This window comes from Hyaena hyaena, unplaced genomic scaffold, assembly GCF_003009895.1.
Source record: "Hyaena hyaena isolate Hyena2069 unplaced genomic scaffold, ASM300989v1 scaffold_11, whole genome shotgun sequence".
In the NCBI taxonomy this organism is placed as follows: Eukaryota; Metazoa; Chordata; class Mammalia; order Carnivora; family Hyaenidae; genus Hyaena; species Hyaena hyaena.
In genome coordinates, this window is record NW_024080643.1 from 7,761,721 (window position 1) to 7,786,894 (window position 25,174).

Here is a 25,174-nt window from a genome sequence, read left to right on the forward strand (position 1 = left end):
GCTCGATTCCAGTTTCTTCATCTTTGTCAGCACTTACTTTACTTTTTTTTTTATGGTTGTCATCCTGTGGGTGTGAGGTGATGTCTTGTTGTGGCTTTGATCTATATTTCCCTGATGATTGGCAGTTGAGCCTCTCTTCAGGTGCTTAGTGGACGTCTGTACATCTTCTCTGGAGAATGTTTAAGTCTTTTATTTTTAAAAATTTTTTAATATTTATTTATTTTTTGAGAGACAGAGACTGAGCATGAGTGGAGGAGGGGTAGAGAGAGAGGGAGACACAGAATTGGAAGCAGGCTCCAGGCTCTGAGTTGTCAGCACAGAGCCCGACACGGGGCTTGAACTCACAAACCGTGAGGTCATGACCTGAGCCGAAGTCGGACGCCCAACCAGCTGAATCACGCAGGTGCCCCTTGCCCTTTTTAAATCAGGTTGTTTTTGTTGCTGAATTGTAGGAGCTCTTTATATATTCTGGACATTAATCCCTGATCAAGGAAATGCTTTGCAAATATATTCTCCCATTCTGGGAGTTACCTTTTCACCCTATTAATAGTGTCCTTTGGGGCGCCTGGGTGGCTTAGTCGGTTAAGCATCCGACTTTCGCTTAGGTCATGATTTCGCGGTTCGTGGGTTCGAGCCCCGCGTCGGGCTCTGTGCTGACTGCCAGCTCAGAGCCTGGAGCCTGTTTCAGTCTGTCACTCCCTCTCTCTCTGACCCTCCCCTGCTCACACTGTGTCTCTCTCTCTCTCCTAGAAATAAATAAAAAACATTAAAAAAAAATAGTGTCCTTTGGTGTATAAAAGTTTTAAATTTTGATGAAGTCCATTTTATGTCTGTTTTCCTCTTGTTGCCTGTGCATTTGGTACCATCCAAGAAATCATGGCCATGGCCAATGTCATGAATATTTTCCCCTCTCTTTTCTTCTATGACTTACAGTTTTAGCTCTACTACAACAATGACTCAAGTTCAAACCCGCGCTCCCACCCATGCACTCACCGGCCTCCATGCCTCACCCAGGGCCCCGTCACCCCAGCCCGTAGCCCATTAGTTTGGCCTTACTTTATACTGATTCTGAGTATAAATAAAGTCCCTTGGGTTTTCTCTTCACAGTAGCCACATTTCATAACAAATGTATTTACTGGTCATCTCACTGGCTAGTCTGTGCAGTTGACCATGAACATGAGGCCATAGGGTCAGCACCTTTCTTCTCATTCCCTGTAGGGTTGCCTTTTTTTTTTTTTTTTAAACTGAAACTCCAGTTGAACCTCTCTCAGCCCTAAGGACTGAGTGAGAAGCATGATGATTCTCCTGGAGGATCAGCCTCTTCATTTATGTGGAAATCACAAAATTCTCTTGCTAGAATGTGTTTCCGTTGGAAGAAACACGGTCCCTCATGGTCTATTTGGCTTTGTCACCCTGGCCACAGGCCATGAGCCCCTCCTCAGCGGCCCTGGCCTCTGAGAGCTGCTCCTGTTCTAACCCTTGTCCCATCAGGAAGGTAAAAGTATTTAAAGCCGCCTCATCACCTACTGTCTCAGCAGCGCCTGAGATCGGCCTCAAAATGTGAGGAGAAGGGAGAACTCAGGGTTTGCTTTGTCCGCAGGTGATTCACTGGGAGAACACGCTCCACATCCCGGCCCAGGTGAAGCTGAGCCCCGAGGCACGGGACCTGATCACCAGACTGTGCTGCGCTGCCGACCACCGGCTGGGGAGGGACGGGGCCGACGATCTGAAGGCCCACCCGTTCTTCGGGGCCATTGACTTTTCGAGCGACATCCGGAAGCAGCCGGCCCCCTACATCCCCAAGATCAGCCACCCCATGGACACGTCCAATTTCGACCCTGTAGATGAAGAGAGCCCTTGGAACGATGCCAGCGAAGACAGCACTAAGGCCTGGGACACACTCACCTCCCCAAACAACAAGCACCCCGAGCACGCGTTTTACGAGTTCACTTTCCGAAGGTTCTTTGATGACAACGGCTACCCCTTTAGGTGCCCAAAGCCTCCAGGAGCAGAGGCGCCGCAGGCTGAGGACTCCGACTTGGACAGTTCAGATGTGGTGGATCAGACTGAAGGCTGCCAGCCGGTGTACGTGTAGACGTGGCCCCGCCGCCCCACCCCTTCAGAGGTCCGCAGTGGGACGTTCCTCGTGGGAGGCCGGGGCCAGCCTTGTTCAAGTGAGTCCGATGGTTAGACTTCAGTGGAAGTTCTGGTCTCCCCCCAAACCCCCAAAAGAAACAACAAAGCTTTTTACAAAAGGACTCAAGTCTAGTAGATTCTGTATGAAGTGGGGGGGGGAGGTGTCCACATTGCTTTGAATTGGTTTCTGAGGACCTTCATTGCATTAAAACAATATTTTTAAAAACTTAGTACAGTTTAGAAAGAGCACTTATTTTGTTTATAGCCATTTTCTTACTCAATGATAGGGATTGACTTTGACCAGTCATGCTGCTGTTATCGTCTACATTTGTATTTTATCCGTAGCACTTACCCACATCTAGGAAAAGACAGAAAAACTGACGAACATGTGATAAGAAATCTCTGTGCAATAATGTGTAAAAAAAAAAAAAATGATAACACTGTTCTGATATTACTGATACCATTTTATTCACACAATGGTTTTTGTTTTATATTTTTCCCACATTTCAAAATTGTGATATAATGTTAAAAGCTGCTTTTTTTTTTTTTGCTTTTTGCATATTATAGTATAATAGAAAGTGTGAGCAAGGTGATTATGTGGGTGTGATTTCAGATGTCTGGTGTGTAGAGAGTACTGCATGGGCAGGGTTTTTCTGTTATAAAATTACCATATCTTGCCATTCACAGCAGGTTCTGTGAATATGTTTTTACTGAGTATCTTTAAATGAGATGTTCTAGCCAGCGTGCTGATAGCGTATCGTGTGGGTGACTTCTTCGCTGTGATTGTATCCCTTACTGTTTTGTTAAAGAAATGCCGACGTGTAACTGCGAAGTGATTTTTGTGTGTGTGTCGTGGGTATGATTGTATTCTTTGGGGGGTGAACTTCAACATTTGTCATGTACTAAACTCGTGTACATCGAAAGGGATTAATTTAGCTATGCCAAACACTTGAGGTTAGTCACGGGCCTCTGTCCGTTTGGCTAGTCACTCTTCACTGATGCCGCTGACCTGTGGAACTGGTGGCTGCCACCTACTGTCGGCAGGCTGCCCGCACCGAGAGGTTTGGTGTGTCATTCCTCCTGTGGTCCTAGACAGCTGAGGTGTGATGACCAGGGTGAAACTGAGTGCTTCCACGGTTGTTGGTTTTTTTTGGTGTGCTTTGAAGTATCAAACTTAACTGGGTTTTAAAAATACATTTTTCTAATCTTTGTAAAACAGCAAAGGTTATTCAAAGTGACATTGGAATAAAAAAAATAACTAAGCCATACATATTTTCTTAGAAGCGTAGATGTGTATATAATTACATAGGTAAACACACAAAATATTCCTTATTTCAAATTAGTATGATTCCTATTTAAACCGATTTATATCTGAGTAAAAAGTTCAATTCTTTTTTGCTTTTTAAAAACCTGACGTATCGTATAGTTCATTATATTTTTCCACATACTTTTCCTTGAGGTTTTTAGCATAACATATCCATTATTTAGCGTATATCTAGGCAACAACACTTTATCAGCGTCTAAACTAAAAAACAAAACTGTGTTCTGGTTTACATTTGTGTGAATGACAAATCCTGAAGTGTGCTGTGCTCGTACCGTGACCGTCAGTATTTCCGCTGTTGTAGTGACGCCCCGTTAGTTCTGACACCCTTTCATGTGGTAGGTTCTGTCTCAGGAACTCCGTGTAACTATTATTTATTGATATATCATTGCCTTTGAAAAGCTTCTACTGGCACAGTTTATTATTAAAAGTTTGAATCCAAACCCTTTGGTGTCACGTTGGGCTGAATTTGTGATCTGCTCTCGTCGGTGTGTTGCTTCCCAGTGACCCATATGCTGCCAGGGTCACCAGGCGCTTCTGGGGCGCTGTCACTAGAGGGAAGGGACAGGCCTCCCCAGACAGGGAGGTGGCTCAGGAGGTGAGGGTCTGAGGTGTGGCAAAAATGGGTTTTCAGTTTTTACACACACAGCTGAGATCAGAGTGTGGCTCTGTGACCCACCCCCTCTTCCGCAAGACGGTGACGAAATACACCTGGTCAGGGCTGTCGGGCGGACTAAGCGGGATAGTGAATGTGTGTGGTGGGTGATAAATCATGAATAGGAGTCGATGCCCCTGCATGAAGTGCTCAAATGGAGAGGGACCAACGCAATGCCCCGACCTTCGGTTTAAAATGGTTGGTGGAGGGGGCGCCTGGGTGGCTTAGTCGGTTAAGCGTCCGACTTTCGCTCAGGTCATGATCTCGCGGTTCGTGGGTTCGAGCCCCGCGTCGGGCTCTGTGCTGACTGCCAGCTCGGAGCCTGGAGCCTGTTTCAGTCTGTGAGTCCCTCTCTCTCTGACCCTCCCCTGCTCACGCTGTCTCTCTCTCTCTCTCTCTCCTAGAAATAAATAAAAAAAACCATTAAAAAATTAAAATAAAATAAAATAAAATAAAATGGTTGGTGGAGGGGCGCCCGGGTGGCTCAGTCGGTTGAGCGTCCGACTTCGCCTCAGGTCATGAGCTCACGGTTCGTGGGTTCGAGACCCGCGTCGGGCGGGCTCTATGCTATTGGCTCAGAGCCTGCTTTGGATCCTCTGTCCCCCTCTCTCTGCCCCTCCCCCACTTGCACGTGTGCTCTCGCTCAGAAATTAATAAAACATTTAAAAAGAATTTTAAAAAATCAAACTGTGTAGAACGGATATGCAATAAAGTGTCTCCGACTCCTTGTCCCCGCCGTTGACTTCGCCTCATAGTTTATCGTGTGTCCTTAGAGAAACAACAGCTCGTGCCCGCACGGCCCAAGGGGAGGTGTACGCACGCACGTCGTGCCGCCTGCGCACACGCGACGGCGCTGTGCCCTCGTCCCCGCACGTTCCCTCGCGTGGCCGGCTGAGGCAGCACGTGCAGACGCGCGCCGCGCGCCGCAAACCGCACGGTGTTTCTCCTCACGGGTGTGTGTTACACTCAGGCCCGCATCTACGGACGTTTCAGTTCCCGGTCTCTTCCTGGTGTCAGTAACGCCGGAATGAATAACCTCGAGAGCCATGTGCATGTGCAAGTCCGTGCGCGGGATGGGTTCCTAGGGGTGGAATTGCCGGGTCGAAAAGTTAAGTGATTTGCACGCGGGTTGCCACACTGCCCTGCACACGGCCTGGGAGGAGCCCTCTGGCCCCCTCCGTACCTCCCTGGGGATTCAGGAATGCAAAGCCCCGACCGCGACCACGGTCACACAGACGGTTTCTCAGGCCTGGGTTTGCCCTGGGCAGCCTCGAGGGACGAAGTAATGTCTCCGCCCGAGACAAAAAACAAAGCAAGCTTGCTTCTTGCCAGGAGGGGGCCGGGGCCTCGGGCTCGTGTGCGTGCGCAGCCCCGGACCTGGGGGGCAGGCCCACCGCGGCCCCCACGCTGTCTGATGCGCTGCGAGGGATGAAGTCCTGTGTGTCCGATCCCGGAGCCCCTCGTCTTACTTCGGGATCATGAAAGAGCTAGAACTAACTTAGCCCTGAGTGGGGTACAATCAAATCTGTGACCTGCCGACAGCTACTATGCCAGTATATACTCCCCACAGAAATACACGGGAGTATTCGCTTACCGCCTTGCCAAATGCACAGTGTATTACCAACCTTTTTGAGCTGTGTCCATTGACTAGATTAAAGTGTGTGTGTGTGTGTGTGTGTGTGTGTGTGTGCGCGCGCGCCTTGATGTACTTTTGCTTGACGTTCCTCTTATTTCGAAAGAGGTCGAGCGTCCTCGCCTGCTGACTATTCACTTGAATATCCTTCAAAAGGAATGGTCCTGATGTTAGGCGTTGTGTGCCTGGTGGTCCCTAAGGGAATCCCAGAAGATTTCCAGCGGCTTCTCCCTCTTCATCTTCTCTTCCTGCGCTGCCAGATTGAGTTGTTTAGCTGGGCCGACGGCCGGAGAGCAGACTACTGAAAACAGACTGCTTCCGTGTTTTTGACGAATCCCAAAGGACGCGGCAAGGACACGTCCAGGCCTGGCTTCCCCGCATCTGTGGCCACTGCTGGGTGGGACCGGAGCGCATTGAGGGGACAAACACTGCATCATTCGCAGTTTCCTTCTCTGCCGTCGTTGGCTCGCTGTGTCCCTTGATGAATCTAAATGCAAATCACGAAGAGAAAGACACCAAGCAGCGTGGCGGCTTCCTCTGAACGCCCTGTGGTCTGAATCCTTACTCTGTTGGAAATTTTTAAAATGGAGTTTATCAAATTCATCCTACTTCCTCCAGATTTTACTTATAAACCAACGTTAAAGTCTCAGTACTTAACTAATATCTTATTTCCACTAGCGAAAATTCAGCATAATAAAAAAAAAGATCTTCGCTATTAAATGCATATTCGTAAGTAGTACTAGGCTGGCATTAACCATTAATTATATCCTTTGCCATCAGCAAAGAACGTTTCCTTAGAGAATTTCAATTTGCAAAAGTGGCAGCTTAAACTTAGCAGACAAAATGTGCTTGTTCACTGTAGAAAGGAAGAAACATTTTATCCTAATAGAACACTGAGATGAAATATACATGGCCCACTGTTAAAGGGAGAAAACTAGCTTTAAAAAAATTTTTTTATAGTTTATTTATTTTTTTTAAAATATTTTTATTTATTTCTAGGAGAGAGAGAGAGAGACAGCGTGAGCAGGGGGGGGTCAGAGAGAGAGGGAGACACAGACTCTGAAATAGGCTCCAGGCTCTGAGCTGGCAGCACAGAGCCTGATGGGGGGCTCGAACCCACGAACCGCGAGATCATGACCTAAGGGAAAGTCGGACGCTCAACCGACTAAGCCACCCAGGCGCCCCTATAGTTTATTTATTTTTGATACAGAGAGAAACAGAGCACGAGCAGGGGAGGAGCAGAGAGAGAGGGAGACATAGAATCTGAAGCAGGCTCTGGGCTCCCAGCTGTCAGCACAGAGCCTGACGCAGGGCTCGAACCCACAAACCGTGAGATCATGACCTGAGCGTGAGATCATGACCTGAGCGGAAGTCAGGAGGCTAAACCAACTGAGCCACCCAGATGCCCCAAGGGAGAAAACTAGCTTGAATGGCAACTTTGTTTCTCTTTTGCAACTCACGTCAGACAATTGAAAACTGTTTTCACCATCAAACAGACTTGAGGAAACTGGAGGAAAGATTACTGTATTTACTGATAGTTTTGCTCACTGTGTCTTTCTTCCCGATGTTGTTAGGTTTTTTTTGTTTTTTTTAATCTTTTCCTTTCTTGTTAGAAAATGTCCTTTATCCATTCTTTTAGGATTAGGTCAACTGGCAACACGTTTTCTGCAGTTTCCCTCATCTGAGGATGTCTTCCTTGCCCCTTCTGCTCTGAAAGCTATTTTCGGTATGTCTCCTTGAGGTATCATCCTATTTTGGAGGTAGGATTCTAGACTGATGGCTGTCCTTCCAGCATGTGACAAAGACTGCGCCACCTCCTTCCAGCCTGATGGCCTCTGGTGAGAATCTTGGTCGCTCTAGCTTCCCCTACAGACCAGGTGTTTTTCTCTGACTGCTTTCAACACGTTTTCTCTGATCGCTTTTCAGAAGTTTAATTATGATATGTGTTGGCTTGGAGTTCTTTGAGTTTACCTGGTTTGTGGTTCGCTCAGATTCTTGACTATGAAGGCTCATTTCTCTTGCCAAGTTTCTGAGTCTCTGGCCATTTTGAGAGCTGCTTCATCCCTGCCCTGCTTCTCCCGTCCTCAGCACTCGGACGACACAAGTATTACATCGCTTGTTCTCTCTGAGGCTCTGTCCATTCACACCCCCATCTCGGTGCCGTGCAGGTTGGGTAATCTCTATTGTCCTGTCTCTTAGTTCACAGGTTCTTTCCTCTGTCCCGCCATTCTACTCCTGAGCCCATCCACTGGGCTTTTTATTTTATTGTATTTTTTAGTTCAAAAAGTCCCATCTCATTCTTCATATCTCTACTTCTTTGCTGAAACTTTCTTCTCAACCTTTAGGAAGTGCAGTTGCTCCTTGAAGCACTTATTACGGCTGTTTAAAATCGTAGACAATCCAGTATCTCAGTGTTGTCATCTATTGATTTTTTTTTTTAAGATAGTCCTGTTTCTTCGTTTGATAAATGATACTCCATCGAAACCTGGCCATTTTGCTTTATGATCCAAGACTCTGGACCTTCTGTTCTAGCTGGCTGTCGTTGGCATCGCTCTGGCTACGAAAGAGGGACATACTGCTGCTGTGTTGCTTGGTGGGGGTAGAAGCCCCCACTTGGCCTCTTTCGTTTCTCAGGGACGGAGCAGTCTCATCGTTACTGCTGAGCAGAGGTGAAGTACCTGCTGTCCGAGTTGTGTCCACTGACATCACATCGGGTGGCCTCATTAGTACTGAGCAGTCCTGACTCTTGCGTGAGGCCCTCTCTGTCACCCCCCTGGTGAGGGAGAGAAGGGGATGCCTCGTTATGGTCACACAGGTATCGAAGTCCAGCTCCCCACATTTTCCACTTAGTCTACCAAGTCGGGGAAGGTGTCACCAGCCAACAGGGATGAACATCTCAGCTTCCTACGAGGCATTCTCTGAAGTCAGCCCGGCAGGAAGCCTCATTTCAGCCTTGCAAGGGTAGAACCCCGGGCTGCCGCGTTCTGCCTCTGCCAGCGTGGCATTGCTGGAAAAGTATGTGGTGCCCCGGTTTTTTCTGTGGCTATTGGCTGGCTGGAGCAGAGAGGTTATGGCCTAAAAGCTGTCTTGCTAGTCTACCCCTTCTTTCTTCTTTGGTAGAGAGAGCAGATTTTTCTTGGGACCTTTTTGTCTGTGCCTGTTGGTATTTCCAGTTTGCTGACTTCTTTAGCTTCAGGTCTGGATCATTAAGGCAGAAGGAAACCCAGGGAGTTCACCATTATGTCATTCCGTGGCTACTGAGGTCCCTAGCTGCTCTGCCTCCTCCTCTCCACCTCTTAGTGTCTTTTGCTTCTTTTATATATATAATGTCCAAGAGTTTTAGTTGTACTTAATGGAAGCAATAGGGAAAGGTATGTCCACGCCATCTGGAAGAGGAAGCGGGTTGCAATTTCAATTTCAGTTTTAACTAATTAAAACTCAGTATTCAATCTCTCAGTTACACCAGCCACATTTCACATGCTCAGTGGTGACATGGGGTTAATGGCTGCCATATTGGATAGCTCAGATCTGAGAGAATAGTTCTCCAGTTTTCCATGAGTCCCTGAATTGACAAACATCTTGCTGAATTTTAAGATAGGTATAAAGGTATAAGTTATCCTTCATCTTACGTGTCATTTACACGTGGGCAATGGAGAGACCACACTGTTCCTCAAGGAGCAGAGTCTACTGAAAATCTACAGGGCATCCCAAACGGCCTTCAGTTCAGCAGCATTAGTGCCTGTTTCCTTTCGTGCTTTGCTGCTCTGACTGTGGTACTATGTGGTAACATCGCCATTTTCCTATTTTTTTAAGCTGGTGCCCAGTGTCTCCAAAAGGATCGTGGTAGCTCAGAGAAATAAGACCAGACTAGCAGATATGCAGCGTGTGCACCACAGCCTCTCTTACTTGTCTTGCCAGACATCGCTAATCAATCAAGGCACGCCTTCCAGCGGAACCCAGACTTGGCCTCAAAATCCAACTCAGTGCTTGGAGTAACTCTTGTTATTTGAGATAATACCTCGTTGCCACTCTTAGCATAATAATGCCAACCCCTTAAGCTCCCCTCCTTCTCCTTTGACCTTATTATCCCTTACCTCTTGTGAAAGCCTCAACTCTCATTTATTCCTGTGCACTGGCCTCCAACTCCTACGCCAATATGATCAAAGGTGTCCACATTTTCCCTGTATGAACGAACTGGCTTTAATGGATGCCTCCATCTCTTTTGTTTTTAAATTCCTGAAGCAGGACCATAGAGAGAAAGAGTCTTAGGTAGGGAGTCTGGGGCTTTGAGTCTAAGCCCAGCTTCGTATAACTTTGGATAAGTTAGAACTTCTGTCAGGTTTATTAGTTACGTGGGTCAGAGAGGGGTCCAGCTTTTAAATTATTCTTAAGAGTTAGTGGCTTCTAAGAGTTGTCTCAGAGGCTGCCAGGGCGAGAGGGCCTCTGCCTTCTGCTGCTGTCGTCTAGTAGCTGTGCTTTTGTTTTGCGTAAGATTTCCCAACAAAGCGTTTTAAACAAAACAACTTTTAAGACCAGTGGTTTAAATGGGTGGTAATGTCTTTCCTTTTTTGCTTAAAGCTAATTTTTAAATTTTATAAACAATAAATGTATATAGTTTTTAAAAAGCTGTATTACTGGGGCGCCTGGGTGGCTTAGTCGGTTAAGCGTCCGACTTTCGCTTAGGTCATGATCTCGCGGTTCATGGGTTCGAGCCCCGCATTGGGCTCTGTGCTGACTGCCAGCTCAGAGCCTGGAGCCTGTTTCAGTCTGTGACTCCCTCTCTCTCTCTGACTCTCCCCTGCTCACGCTGTCTCTCTCTCTCTCCTAGAAATAAATAAAACATTAAAAAAAAAAAAAAGCTGTATTACTAAAAAAAGCCTCTGTCCGTCTCTTACCATTTCCTCTCCCCAAACACAACCCTCATGTCTCCTCTGTTATTTCTTCTAGCATTTTTGTTGTTAGTAATAAGCTTTAGATGATATTTCTTGACTTACTTCAAATCTTTTTTATCAATAGCATATCATGGTGATTCTCTTATACTCCCCTTCCTAACCTCTGTTTCCTAATAGTGTTCTATCACGATTTTTAAATCAATTATCAATATAAATATTACTAAGGCTATGCTAAATACTAAATAGCCTTGGAGCCAAATATCATATTATGATTATGTTTTTCTTCTTATAGAAATGGTTTCCCCTCTTGTTCTTAATAACTACCTCGTCTTCCCCTTTGTTTTCTTTGAACCTACAGGTGTTTGTGTCTGTCCATCCATCCTTGTCTCCCCCTCCCTTCTTTCCCCCCCCGCGCCTTCCTTCTTTCCTTCCTCCCCTCCCATCGCCCAGCAGATCTGTCAAATGCAGACTGTCTCCCAGGTGCGCAAGTATTTTGTCCACCTCCTCCGAGTGCGGACGGGCTGCTCTCCAAACCCCACGAGCGGCTGTGATCTTGGGAGCTCTCTTTGTCACTTTCTTGTGTTGGATCTCGTTTTGGCCAAAAGCTGTATCTTCCTCTTTTGAGATGTATATCTGTAAAAATCTGGAGTCCTTCCTTGTCTGAAAATATCCCTTTTCTACTTGGTTGAAAATACGGGTACGCATCGGATTCTAGGATGAAAATTCACATGCGTCTGGAAGGCATTGGTCCCCTATTCCCTGCCTCTACTGTGACTGCCAGAGATCTGATGCCATTCAGATTCTCAGTCCTATATGAGTGGCCTTTTATCGCTCTCTCTCTCTCTCTCTAGAAGGATTTAGGATCATCTGTGTGTACCCAGTGTTCTTCATTTCATGATGATGTTCCTTGATACACATTGTTTTTTATTTATTATCCCGAATACACACGGAGCTTTCAACCTAGAGACTTGCGCCCTTCAGTTCTGGAAAATTTTCTTGTGTTGCTTTGAATTTTATTCACTTTGTTCTCGAACTCCAGTGTGCTGGGTCTCCTCAGTTTATCCTACAGTTTTCTCATTTATATGCTACCATCGTGTCTTTTTTATTGCACTTTCTAGAAGATTTTGTTGCCTTTATCTTGCAGAGTTCATATGAAACTTTTTTTGGAGTGGAGCGGCAAGCAAGAGCCTTTCAATTCCCAAGAATTCGTTCTGACTCTCTAACCGGTCTGTTCTTGTTTTATGTCTTCAATATTAGTGTTTATTAGCCCTCTTATTATTTTCAGGGTTTTCTAAATTGCCTCTGGGTGCCTTTCTGCTGACTGCTTCTTCATTTATTCTATTCTTTCTCTTTCATGTTGGGAGCTTTCCTTCTGACTCTGACCTTTTTTTTTTTTTTTTTTTTTTTTTTTTTTTTTTTTTTTTTTTTTTTTTTTTTTTTTTTTTTTTTTTTTTTTTTTTTTTTTTTTTTTTTTTTTTTTTTTTTTTNTTTTTTTTTTTTTTTTTTTTTTTTTTTTTTTTTTTTTTAAGTAGCTTCTGAGGCACCTGGCTGGCTCAGTCAGTGGAGCACGTGATTCTTGGTCTTGGGGTTCTGAGTTCAAGCCCCACAATGGGTGCAGAGATTACTTAAAGTCTTTAAAAACAGGTCACTTTAATGAAATATAATTCACATAAATCCATAAAATTCACCTGAGTGGCTCAGTTAGTTGAGCATCTGGCTCTTGATTTCAGCTCAGGTCATGATCCCAATGTCATGGGATCCCGTGTTAGAGCGTGGAGCCTGCCTAAGATTCTCCTCCTTTCCCCCTCTCCCTGCCTATGCACATGCTGTCTCTCAAATAAAATAAAATAAAATGTCATTCCCAGACTGTGACCCTCACACTTCTGCAAACACGGGAACATGGCACTAAGAGCAATGCGAAATTTGGGGGCTGCGGCCCTGGGGGCCGAGGGCTGGTACCATCTGGAAGCCGTGTGCAAGCTCCGCTCTGCTCTCCGAGCATAAATCCACAGACAAACATGAGTGGGTAACAATAGAAAATGGTACTGGAAGAGGGGGACCAGCCATTTTGCACAGGAAGCCTTGGGAGATGCGGTTTACGGCTGTCTGCCTAAAGTTGGGACCAAACTGAACACACAAAGAGGAGTTTAGTGCTTTAGAAAGTGTGAAAGCTGCTAGTGAGCTCTATTCTCCTCTATCAAGAGAAGTAACTTGGGGCGCCCGGGTGGCTCAGTCGGTTAAGCGTCCGACTTCAGTTCAGGTCATGATCTCACAGTTCGTGGGTTTCAGCCCCACGTCGGGCTCTGTGCTGACAGCTCGGAGCCTGGAGCCTGCTTCAGATTCTGTGTCTCCCTCTCTCTCTGACCCTCCCCTGCTCAAGCTGTCTCTCTCTCTCTCTCTCTCAGAAATAAATAAAACATTTAAAAATTAATTAAAAAACAGAGCAGAGAAACTGAAATTAATGATGCTCGTGCAGAAAATCCAGGAGTTGTCAACAAATCTTGTTATGAAGATGGTTGGCTGATCAAGATGACACTCAGTAATCCTTCAGAACTGGGTAAGTAAGGAGTGAAGAAGCATAAAATCTACTGAGGAGGGGAAATGGAACCCCTAAATAAACTACTATGAGACAGCCTAATCTAGCATAGTTGTCTTAAATTAGTGGTACATGGAGGATTTAAGATAGCAATTTTTAACAGTACCAACAGAAAAGGAAACTACTTGCAGCAATGCTAATGGAAGAAAGCACCCCTTAACTCTCTAATGATTGCAGATAAACACAATGTGCATCTATTTTTGCCAAACCCTGTGAGTTTTAGGCTAGGTTACACTTATTCAGAGTCCTAAAATTATCTATGCTTAAAAGCTAGTTATAAAAATTATGTAATTCAGGGATAACATTATTATCTCAAGCCTTAGGGAATATTGTAATTTGCTTACCTCTATCCTGGATTGGCGTGGAAATATTTAAATGATCTTACCCCTTGGAAATAACTGGCCATGGAGAAATGTTCATTAGCTGGATAGTGTCAGCTAAAGAGCAATGCTGTCTTTAATTTTGCAATATACTGTGCTTACTGGTGCCATTTTTAAATTTTTTGTTTATTTTTATTTTTGAGAGAAAGAGCATGAGCAGGGGAGAGGGGAAGAGGGAGAGAGAGAATCTTAAGCAAGCTCCGTGCACAACATGGAGCCCAATGAGGGGCTCAATCCCATGACCCTGGGATCATGACCTGAACTAGAATTAAGAGTCAGATGCTCAATTGACTGAGCCACCAGGTGACCTGCTGGTGCCATTTTTATACAATGCAGCAACAACCTTGCAGGAAGATAAATAGTTTAACAACAAAACATTCAACTTCTTCATTAATCATGTTTTTTGTTTTGCTGTTAATATTTCATTTAGTAACTTAGTATTTGTGAAAATGCTAATTGTAACTTGTAGAAAGTTATTTTTTAAAAAGAAATTTAAGCCATAACAATGAACATTTCCAAGAAAATGTTATAAATAAATAATAAATAAAATGTCATTGCCATACCTAAGCTCATCTAGGTTTTCTCCTGTTCTAAGACTTTCCTAATTTTGTGTTTTACATTGAGGTCCATGATTTTTTGTGAAAACATTTTCTGCGAAGGGTGTAAGGTGTGTGTCTAGAATTTCTTGCCATGAGGATGTCCAGTTCCAGCACCATTTGTTGAAAAGACTATCTTTGCTCCAATCATCTTTGTTAAAGATCAGTTGATGATATTTATGGACTTATTTCCAAGGTCACTATCCTTTTGCATTGATCAAGTTGTCCGTTCTTTTGCCAATATCATACTGCTTGGTTACTGTAGCTTTATAATAAGTCTTGTCAGGCAGTGTCAGTCCTCCAAATTTGTTCTTCCCCTTCAATATTGAGTTGGCTATTCTGGGTCTTTTACCTCTCTGTATAAACTTTAGAATCAACTTATCAATACCTACAAAATAACTTGTTGGGATTTTGATTTGGATTGTGTAGAATCTATAGCTTAAGTCGGGAAGAATTGACACCTTGATAACATTGTCCTCCTATCCATGAACATGGAATATCTCTCCATGTATTTAGTTCTTTCATCATAGTTGTGTAGTTTTTCCTCTGTAGCTCTTGGATATGTTTGGTTAGATTTATACTTAAGTACTTCATTTTTTGTGGTCCTATTATAAATAGTAATGTGTTTTTAAATTACAAATTACAAGTTTCAAATTATGCTTGTTCATTGCTGGCATATAAGAAAGCCATTGACTTCTTTTGAGATATAATTGATATATATCCATATATATGACTAACATTTATACATTGTATTCATTTTAGGTTACAAAATAATGATTTGATATATGTATATATTGAGAAATGATTAACACAAAATGTTTAGTTACTATCCATCACCACACATAGCTACAAATGTTTTTCCTTGTGATGAGAACTTTTAAGATCTATTATCATTTTTTTTAAAATTTTTATTTATTTCTAGGAGAGAGAGAGAGACAGCATGAGCAGGGGAGGGTCAGAGAGAGAGGGAGACACAGACTCTGAAACAGGCTCCAGGCTCTGAGCTGGCAGTCAGCACAGAGCCCGACGCGGGGCTCGAACCCACGAACCGCGAGATCATGACCTAAGCGAAAGTCGGACGCTTAACCGACCAAGCCACCCAGGCGCCCCTTAAGATCTATTATCTTAACAACTTTAAAATATACAATATAATATTGTTAACTATAGTCACCATGATGTACATTATATCCCCAAGACTTATATATCTTAGAACTGAGAGGTTTTCACCATTTGGTCACTTTTACTCATTGACTTTTGCATATTAACCTTGTATTCTGCAAACTTTTATAATTGCCATTAGTTCCAGGAGTATTTGTATAGATTTTTTTTTCAGATTCTCTACATAGACAATTGTGTCATCTGTGAACAAGTAATTTTTTTCTTCACAATCAGTATAAATGTATTTCCTTTCCTCATCTCATTGAATTAGCTAGAACTTTCATTAATGATGTTGATAACCAATGGTGAGAAGAGAGATCATTAACTTTTCCTGATCTTAGCAGGAAAGTTTTGAGTTTCTTACCATTAAATATGATGTTAACTGTAGGTTTTTCATAGATGTTCCTTATCAAGTTGAGGAAGTTCCCTTCTATTCCAATTTTGCTGAGTGTTGTTGTTATCATGAATGGGGCTTGGATTTCGTCAAGTGGGTTTTTTTGTTTGTTTTTTTTTTGCATCTATTGATATGATCATGTGATTTTTCTTCTTTAGCCTGTTTGTGTGATAGACTACTTTAATTGATTTTTGAATGTTGAATAAGCCTTGCCTGCCTGGGATAAATCGCACTTGGTTGTGATGTATAATTTTTTATACATTGTTGGATTTGATATGCTAATATTTATTGAGAATTTTTGCATCTGTGTTCATGAGAGATACTGGTCTGTGTTTTCTTTTCTTACAATGTCTTTGTCTGATTTTGGCATTAAGGTAATGCTGGCCTCATAGAATTAGATGGGAAATAGTCCTTGGTTTCTATCTTCTAGGAGAGATTGTACAGAAATGGTATAATTTCTTCCTTAAATGTTTGGCAGAACTTACCAGTGAACCCCTGTGGCCTTCATTTTGGAAGGTTACTATTGATTTGATTTCTTTAATTGATATACGCCTATTCAGATTATCAATTACTTATGTGAGTTTTGGCAGATTGTGTCTTTCAAGGAAATGGTCCATTTCATTTAGGTTACCAAATGTATTCTTTTAATGTCCATGCTCTATTGATGTCCCCTCTTGCATTTCTGATATTGGCAATTTATGTTCTCTCTCTTTTTGTCTTAATTGCTCTGGCTGGAAGCATACTGATTTTATTGATATTTTTCAAAAACCCAACTTTTGGTTTTATTTTCTCTTCTGATCTCCTATTTTCAATCTCATTGATTTCTGCTCTATCTAGTACTTATTTATTTTCTTCTGCTTACTTTGAATTGCTCTTCTCTTTCTAGTTTCCTAAGATCAACAACCTAAGGTGAGGTTGTTGGTGTTATACTTTTTCCTTCTCTAATACATGCATTCAATACCATTCATTTCCCTCTTATCACTGCTTTTGCAGCTTCCCACAAATTTTGATAGTTTGTATTTTCATTTTCTTTGAAATATGCTTGTATTTCTTTTTTTTTTTTAATGTTTTATTTATTTCTAGGAGAGAGAGAGAGAGACAGCGTGAGCAGGAGAGGGTCAGAGAGAGGGAGTCACAGACTGAAACAGGCTCCAGGCTCTGAGCTGGCAGTCAGCACAGAGCCCGATGCGGGGCTCGAACCCACGAACTGCGAGATCATGACCTAAGCGAAAGTCGGACGCTTAACCGACTAAGCCACCCAGGCGCCCCAGAAATATGCTTGTATTTCTATTGAGATTTCTTCTTTGATGTTTATGTTATTTAGAAGTGTTTTGCCTAATTTCCAAATATTTAGCCATTTTCCAACTATCTTTGTGTTACTGATTTCTAGTTTAATTCCACTGTGATCTGAGAGCTATCATTTATATTATTTTAAATGTATAAAAGTCTGTTTTATGGCCCAGATTGTGGTCTATTTTGAAGAATGTTTAATGCTGAAATAAAGAGGATTGACCGAAGGTTTATCTTAGAAGCTACACATATCATTTTCCTAATCACCCTTCTCCTAACTGGAAAAAGTCAGAAAATTATTCTCTGAGTATGACAAGCTAGAGCATTGGTAGGTCACAAGGCATGACTTTGGACAGAACTATGGGACCATCCCCAGTAGGATGAAGTGGGTGTATGTTCTGTTCTCATTCAGTTCTCGGAATACTGGCCACAAGGCCATTATCCTCTGTGCAGGAAGTTGGTGGTCTTCTCTGTGTCCTCTGAACACCTAGAAGGAGAGACTTGAAAATATTGATATCAAGATTCTCCAACCAGAAAACCAAGCCAGATTACAATGAAGCTTCACCACACACTCAGAGCTTCCAGTCAGCATTTCAGTGTTTAGCTCTCAAGTATGAACCCCTGAAGAATAATGAGAACCTGAAGAAAGCTTCTAATTTGGAAGATGCAGACAAAACAGACGTGTCTGTGTGACAAAAAAACAACCTAAATAAGAGATTGTGTGAAGAGAAGAAATTTCCCACAAACTATCACTAATATTTTCAAAATGATAAGAAAAGATCTTGCAACCTTGAAATAAGAACAAGGATGAAACTATATTTAAAAAATTCAGAGAATATAAGAAAGCTCTTTGGAAGTAAAAAAAATAAGAATTATAGCAAAAATCTCAAACTCAGTAGAAAGTTCGAACAGTAAAGTCAAGGAATTCTTCCGGCGGGGGGGGGGGGGGGGGGGGGGGGGGGGGGGGGGGGGGGGGGGGAGACCAAAAGCCCAAAAATGAAGAAATGGAAAATAAGAGTGAAACATTAGGAGTTAGAGGATAAGTCCATGTCTAATTTCTGGACCATAGGAGTTCAGAAAGAGAAAAAAAAATTTTTTTAATGGAGCTGAAGAATTCCTCAATGCAATAATTGAGGACATTTTCCTAGAGCTAAACAATATGTTTCTAGATTTAAAGGACCTGAAGTGCCCAGAACAACGGATAAAAATAGATCCATACAAATGTATATCATCATAAAATTTCAAAATATTTGGAACAAAGAGAAAATTCTACTAGCTTTTAGAGAGAGAAAACAGTTCATATACAACGAATCAAGAATTAGAATGGCTTTGGGGTGCCTGGGGACTCAGTTGGTTAAATGTCCCACTTTGGTTCAGGTCATGATCTCACAGCTCTTGAGTTTGAGCCCCACATCAGGCCCTATGCTGGCAGCTCAGAGCCTGGAGCCTGCTTCGGATTCTGTGTCTTCCTCTCTCTCTCTCAAAAATAAACATTAAGCATTTTTAAAATAAATTTTAAAAAAGAACTAGAGTGGCTTTGACCTTAACACCAATTCTAGACATTAGAGAATAATGGAACAAGGCCTTCAAATTTTGTAAAAATAATTGTTTCCAATTTTCAATTTTATACCCAGATTATTAATCAAGTGTGAGGGTAGAATAAAGACATTTCAGATAGTCAAGCATTCAAAAGGGGAGGGACTAAGATGGCAGAGCAGCATGGAAATTCACTGCTTCTTTCATCCCTGAAATGCACTATCTCAGCACAATAACCATTTTGCACACATAGAAAATTGATCTGAGGACTAACACAACAGCCTGCATAACTTGAGCCGTGAGTCAGCAGGTACATGGGGTGGAAAGGTGAACTGGGAGAGAGAAGCCACAGAGGGTAGGGAACTATTTTTGTTTGTGGAGAGAGGATGGGGATGGGGGAGAGTACAGGGAAAGCACTCCCCCAAAAGCAGCTGGAGAGAAAACACCTATAAGGAACTGAACAAGAAAGGGAGAAAGTTTCGTTACCATTAGAACTCTACGAACAGGGGAGCGAAGAGTCAGAAACTCCGCAGCTTGATACCTGGTGGTGCTCTGGTGGGAAGGGAATCCCCAGGAGCAGACAGCGAGGTCCTCAGGGTCCTCAGGCCACAAGGGGAGAGGGGGTTTTCCTGCCAGAAGGACATTTGGTAGAGGCTGTGCAGCCTACCCACAGGAAAAGGTCCCAGTGGACTCCAGATTACAACCATGTTTGCTGGTGTTGGAACAAAAACCCTAGGGTGCAGTGAAGCCTGGTGCCAGATGTGTGTTGTGATTTACCAGAATCCCTGAACCGCTGCTGCTACATGATCACACAAAATTTGTCTGGGGTGGGCTGGCACCTGGCTGCAGTTTCTGGGCCTCCGCAGCAGTGTGGTTGCACGAGCACAACCACAACGGGCCGGGACCCAGCCATTGCTCAGGGAGACCATCCCCCAGAGGGTCGGCGTGGGTTCAAGCTGCAGGGCTTTCAGAAGTGAGGTGTTTGGAAACACAGCCCCAACTGAGATAAAATTTGGGAGGAAGGTACCGCTTGGCAAGCTGATGGATTGGTTGCAGACTATGTAGAAGTGGGGAGTGGATGGAAGCTGGAGACAAAGGAAAGGTGCTTGATTGCTGGTCAAGAGAGCACAGGGTTCTGATACTAGACACGGGGTAGCTGGGTGATGCCATTTTCACCTCCCCCGCGCATGTGCATACAAGCACATGTACACACACTGATCCACCCCAGTAAGCTATGCAGCGCCACCTAGTGGAGAACAGAGCCATTACACCAAGACCACAAGTGTCTCCCCCTTCTTAGTGTACAGACTATAAAGTGCTTCAAAGTTTGAATTCTAGGGGAAACTGGATATAATTTCAATCACAATTCATTCTGTTCAATGGCCCATCTATCCTTTTTTTTTTCTTATTCTTGGATGCAGAAAGAAAAAAATTTTTTTTTATATTCTATTTTTATGAAAAGATTTTTCCCTTTTTTCTAATACATGTTTTAATATTTTTTGCAAATATTTTAGTATATTTTACTTCATTTCATTTTATTTTATTGTATACTTTTAAATTTTTCTTAACATTTTCTTTTTCTTTTTCTTCCATTTATTTTCCTTTTTATTTCTTTCCCTTTCTTCTTAATCTATCAAGCATCTTTCAACAAGCAGACCAAAACACACCTTGGATCTAGCTTCCTTTATTTTATTGTTTTTGTGTTTTTTAATTTTTAAAATTTTACTTTTTAGTGTATTAATTCTTTTTCTTCCTCCAAAATGATGAAATGAAGGAATTTGCCCCAATAGAAAGAATAGGAAGAAATGACAGTCAGTGGCTTAATCAACACAGATACAAGCAAGATGTGTGAACCAGAATTTAGAGTCACAATAATAAAAATATGAGCTGGGATTGTAAAAAGCATAGAATCCCTTTCTGAGGGGTTAGAATTTTACTTCAGGATGAAACTTAAAATGCAATAACTGAGACGCAATCTCAAATGGATGCCATGGTGGCAAGGATGGATGAAGCAGAGCAGCAAGTCATCAATATAGAAGACAAATTTATGGAGAATAATGAAGCAGAAAGAAATAAGGGAACTAAGACAAAAAAAAGCATGAGATAAGAATTAGAGAACTCAATTACTCATTTAGAATAAACAACATCCAAATCATAGGGGTCCCCAACAATGAAGAGAGAGAAAAAGCGGTAGAAGGTTTATGTGAGCAGATCATAGTGGAAAACTTTCCTAACCTGGGGAGACAGGGGCAACATACATCAAAATACAGGAAGCACAGAGAACTCCCATTAGATTCAACAAAAACCGACCATCAACAAGGCATATCATTGTCAAATTCACAAAATACACAGACAAGGAAAGAATTACAGAAGCAACAAGGGGAAAAAAAAGTTCTTAACCTGTAAGGAAAGACAGGCTCCCAACAGACCTATCCACAGAAATTTGGCAGGCCAGAAAGGAGTGGCCAAATGTATTCAACATGCTGAATTGGAAAAACATGCAGCCAAGAATTAATCATCTACCAAGACTGTCATTCAAAATAAAAGAAGAGATAAAGAGTTTCCCAGACAAACAAAAACTAAAGGAGTTCGTAATCACTAAACCAGCCCTGCAAGAAATTTTAATGGGGACTCTCTGAGGGGAGAAAAGACAAAACAAAACAAAAAGGACCAAAAGCAACAAGGAACAGAAAGGACCAGAGAACACCACTAGAAACTCCAGTTCTACAGGCAACATAATGGCAATAAATTCATATCTTTCAATACTCACTGTAAATGTCAATGCACTAAACGCTTCAATCAAAAGACACAGGGTAAAGAAATGGATAATAAAACAAGATCCATCTATATGCTGTTTACAAGAGACCCATTTTAGACCTAAAAACATCTTCAGATTGAAAGTAAGGGGATAGAGCACCATCTATCACGCTAATGGTTGCCAAAAGAAAGCTAGCGTTTCATACGAATGTAAGACAATCTAGATTTTAAAATAATGACTGTAACAAAAGATGAAGAAGGGAGTTATATCATAATTAAGGGGTCTATCCACCAAGAAGATCTAGCAATTGTAAACATTTATGCCCCCAATATATAGAACCAAAATATATAAATCAATTAATCACGAATATAAAGAAACTCATTGATGTTAATACCATAATAGTAGGGGACTTCAACACACCACTTACAGCAATGGACAGATCATCTAGGCAATAAGGAAGCAATTGGACCAGATGTACTGAACAGATATATTCAGAACGTTTCATCCTAAAGCAGCAGAATTACATTCTTCTCCAGTGCACATAGAACGCTCTCCAGAATAGATCACATACTAGGACACAAATTAGCCCTCAACAAGTACAGAAAGATTGAGATCATACTGTGCATACTTTCAGACCACAACACTATGAAACTTGAAATCAATCACAAGAAAAAATTTGGAAAGATAACAAATACTTGGAGACTAAAGAACATCATACTAAAGAATGAATAGATTAACCGAGAAGTTGAAGAGGAAGTGAAAAAGTACATGGAAGCCATTGGAAATGAAAACATGACAGTCTAAACCTCTGGGTGCAGCAGAGGTGGTCAGAGAAGGGAGTATATAGCATTCCCAGCCTTCCTAAAGAGGGAAGAAGGGTTCCTTTCACCTAAAAGATCTCAAAAAAGAACAGCAAATAAAACCCCAAACCAGCAGAAGATTGGAAATAATAAAGATTAAAATGGAAATGAACACTATCAAAGGAAAAAAACAAACAAACAGTAGAACAGATCAATGAGACCAGAAGCGGTTCTTCGAAATAATTAACAAAATTGATAACCCTCCAGACAGATTGACCACAAAGAAAAAGGAAAGGACCCAAATAAATAAAATCAAGAATTAAAGAAGCGAGATCACAACCAAAACTGCAAAATACAAATAATCATAAGGGAATATTATGAGCAATTATATGCCAATAAATTGGACAATCTGGAAATGGACAAATTCCTAGAAACATATAAACTACAAAAACTGAAACAAGAAGAAATAGAAAATTTGAACAGACCCATAACCAGTAAAGAAATTGAGTGAGTAATCAAAAATCTCCCAAAACACAAGAGTCCATGGCTGGATGGCTTTCCAGGGGAATTCTACCAAACATTTAAAGCATTAAAACATATTCTTTTGAAGCTGTTCCCAAAAATTGAAATGGAAGGAAAACTTTCAATCTTATTCTATGAGGCCAGCATTACTTTGATTCCAAAATCAGACCCCACTAAAAAGGAGGACTACAGACAAATTTCCCTGATGAACATGGATGCAAAAATTCTAAACAAGATACTAGATCCAACAATACATTAAAAGAATTATACACCATGATCAAGTTAGATTTCTAACTGGGATCAAAGGTGGTTCAATATCTGCAAATCAATCAAGGTGATACATCACATTAACAAAAGAAAGGACAAGAACCACATGATCCTCTCAATAGATTCAGAGAAAGCATTTGGCAAAATACAGTATCCTTTCTTGATAAAAACCCACAAGAATGTAGGGATAGGAGGATCATACCTCAAGATCATAAGAGCCATGTATGAGAGACCCACCGCTAATATCATCCTTAATGGGGAAAAACTGAGAGCTTTCCTCCTAAGGTCAGGAACACGACAGAGATGTCCACTCTCACCAATGTTATTCAGCCTACTATTGGAAGTCCTAGTCTCAGCAATCAGACAACACAAAGGAATAAAAGGCATCCAAATCTGTAAGGAGGAATTCAAACTTTCACTCTTTGCAGATGACATGATACTTCATATGGAAAATCAAAAGATTCCACCAAGAAAACTGCTAGAATTGATCCAGGAATTCAGCAAGTGGCAGTATATAAAATCAATGCACAGAAATTGGTTACATTTCTACATACCAATAATGAAACAACATAAAGAAAATCAAGGAATTGATCCCATTTACAATTGCACCAAAAACCATAAAATACCTAGGAATAAACCTAACCAAAGAGGCAAAAAATTAATGCACTGAAAACTATAGAAAGCTTATGAAAGAAATTGAAGAAATAGAACAATGGAAAAGTATTCTATGCTCATGGATTGGAAGAACAAATATTGTTAAAATGTCAATACTACCCAAAACAATCTACATATTTAATGCAATCCCAATCAAAATAACACCATCACACTTCACAGGGCTAGAACAAACAATTCTAAAATGTGTATGGAACAAGAAAAAACCCTGAATAGCCAAAGCAATCCTAAAAAAGAAAACCAAAGCTGGAGGCATCACAATCCCAGACTTCAAGCTGTATTACAAATCTGTAATCATCAAGACAGTATGGTATCGGCACAAAAGCAGACACATAGATCAATGGAACAGAATAGAGAACCCAGAAATGGACCCATAAACATATGGCCAAGTAATATTTGACAAAGCAGGAAAGAATTTCCAGTGGAATAAAGATAGTCTCTTCAGCAAATGGTGTTGGGAAAACTGGACAGTGACATGCAGAAAAATGAACCTAGACCACTTTCTTACACCATGCACAAATATAAACTCAAAATGGATAAAAGATCTAAAAGCAAGACAAAAACCATCAAAATCCCAGATGAGAAAGCAGGCAAAAACCTGTTTGACCTCGGCCACAGCAACTTCTTACTCAATATGTCTCTGGAAGCAAGGGAAGTAAAAGCAAAAATGAACTATTGGGATCTCATCAAGATAAAAAGCTTCTGCGAAACAAAGGAAACAATCAACAAAACTAAAAGGCAACCAATGGAATGGAGAAGATATTTGCAAATGATGTATCAGATAAAGGGTTAGTAACCAAAATCTATCAAGAATTTATCAAATTGAACACCCAAAAAACAAATAATCCAATGGAAAAATGGGCAAAAGACATGAATAGACACTTTTCCAAAGAAGGCCTCCAGATGGCCAACTGACACATGAAGAGTTGATACCTATTCTCAAACTATCCCAAAAAGTAGAAGAGGAACGATTGCTTTTATTTTTCATGGCCAGCATTATCTTCATAACAAAAAATCAGACAAAGCTAACACAAAAAAATAAAATACAGGCCGATGGCCCTGATGAATGTAGAAGCAAAATTCTCAACAAAATATTAGCAAGATGAATTCAACAATAAATCAAAAGAAACAGTCATTATGACCAATTGGGGTTTAGTCCAAGGATTCAAGGATGGGTCAATATCCAGATAGCAATCACCATTATACACCACATTAACAAAATAAAGGATAGAAATCATATGATAACAGTGGATGCAGAAAAATCATTTGACAAGATTCAACATACATTTATGATTAAAAAAAACCTCTCAACAATAAAGGGAAAATACCTCAGCATAATAAAGGCCATATATGAAAACCCCACAGCTAACATCATATTCAACAGTGAAAAGTGAAAAGCTTTTCCTCTAAGATCAGGTCAAGGCAAGGATGTCCATTCTCACCACTTTATTATACATAGGACTGGAAGTCCTAGCCATAGTGATCAGACAAGAAAAAGAAATCAAAGGCATCCAAACTGGTAAGCAAGAAGCAAAACTTTCATTATTTGCAGTTGACATGAAACTATA

General features: G+C 41.6%; 1 protein-coding gene across 1 annotated transcript in view; it reads left to right on the top strand.

The window, feature by feature from the left end:
- Positions 1-3,900, top strand: part of LATS2 (large tumor suppressor kinase 2) — a 69,213-nt gene extending 65,313 nt beyond the window's left edge. Inside the window, exon 8 of the mRNA XM_039255018.1 lies at positions 1,601-3,900. Coding sequence (XP_039110949.1) covers positions 1,601-2,095 — 495 coding nt within the window. The 3' untranslated portion in view covers positions 2,096-3,900. The remainder of the gene's footprint in view (positions 1-1,600) is intronic.
- The last annotated feature ends 21,274 nt before the right edge of the window (positions 3,901-25,174 follow it).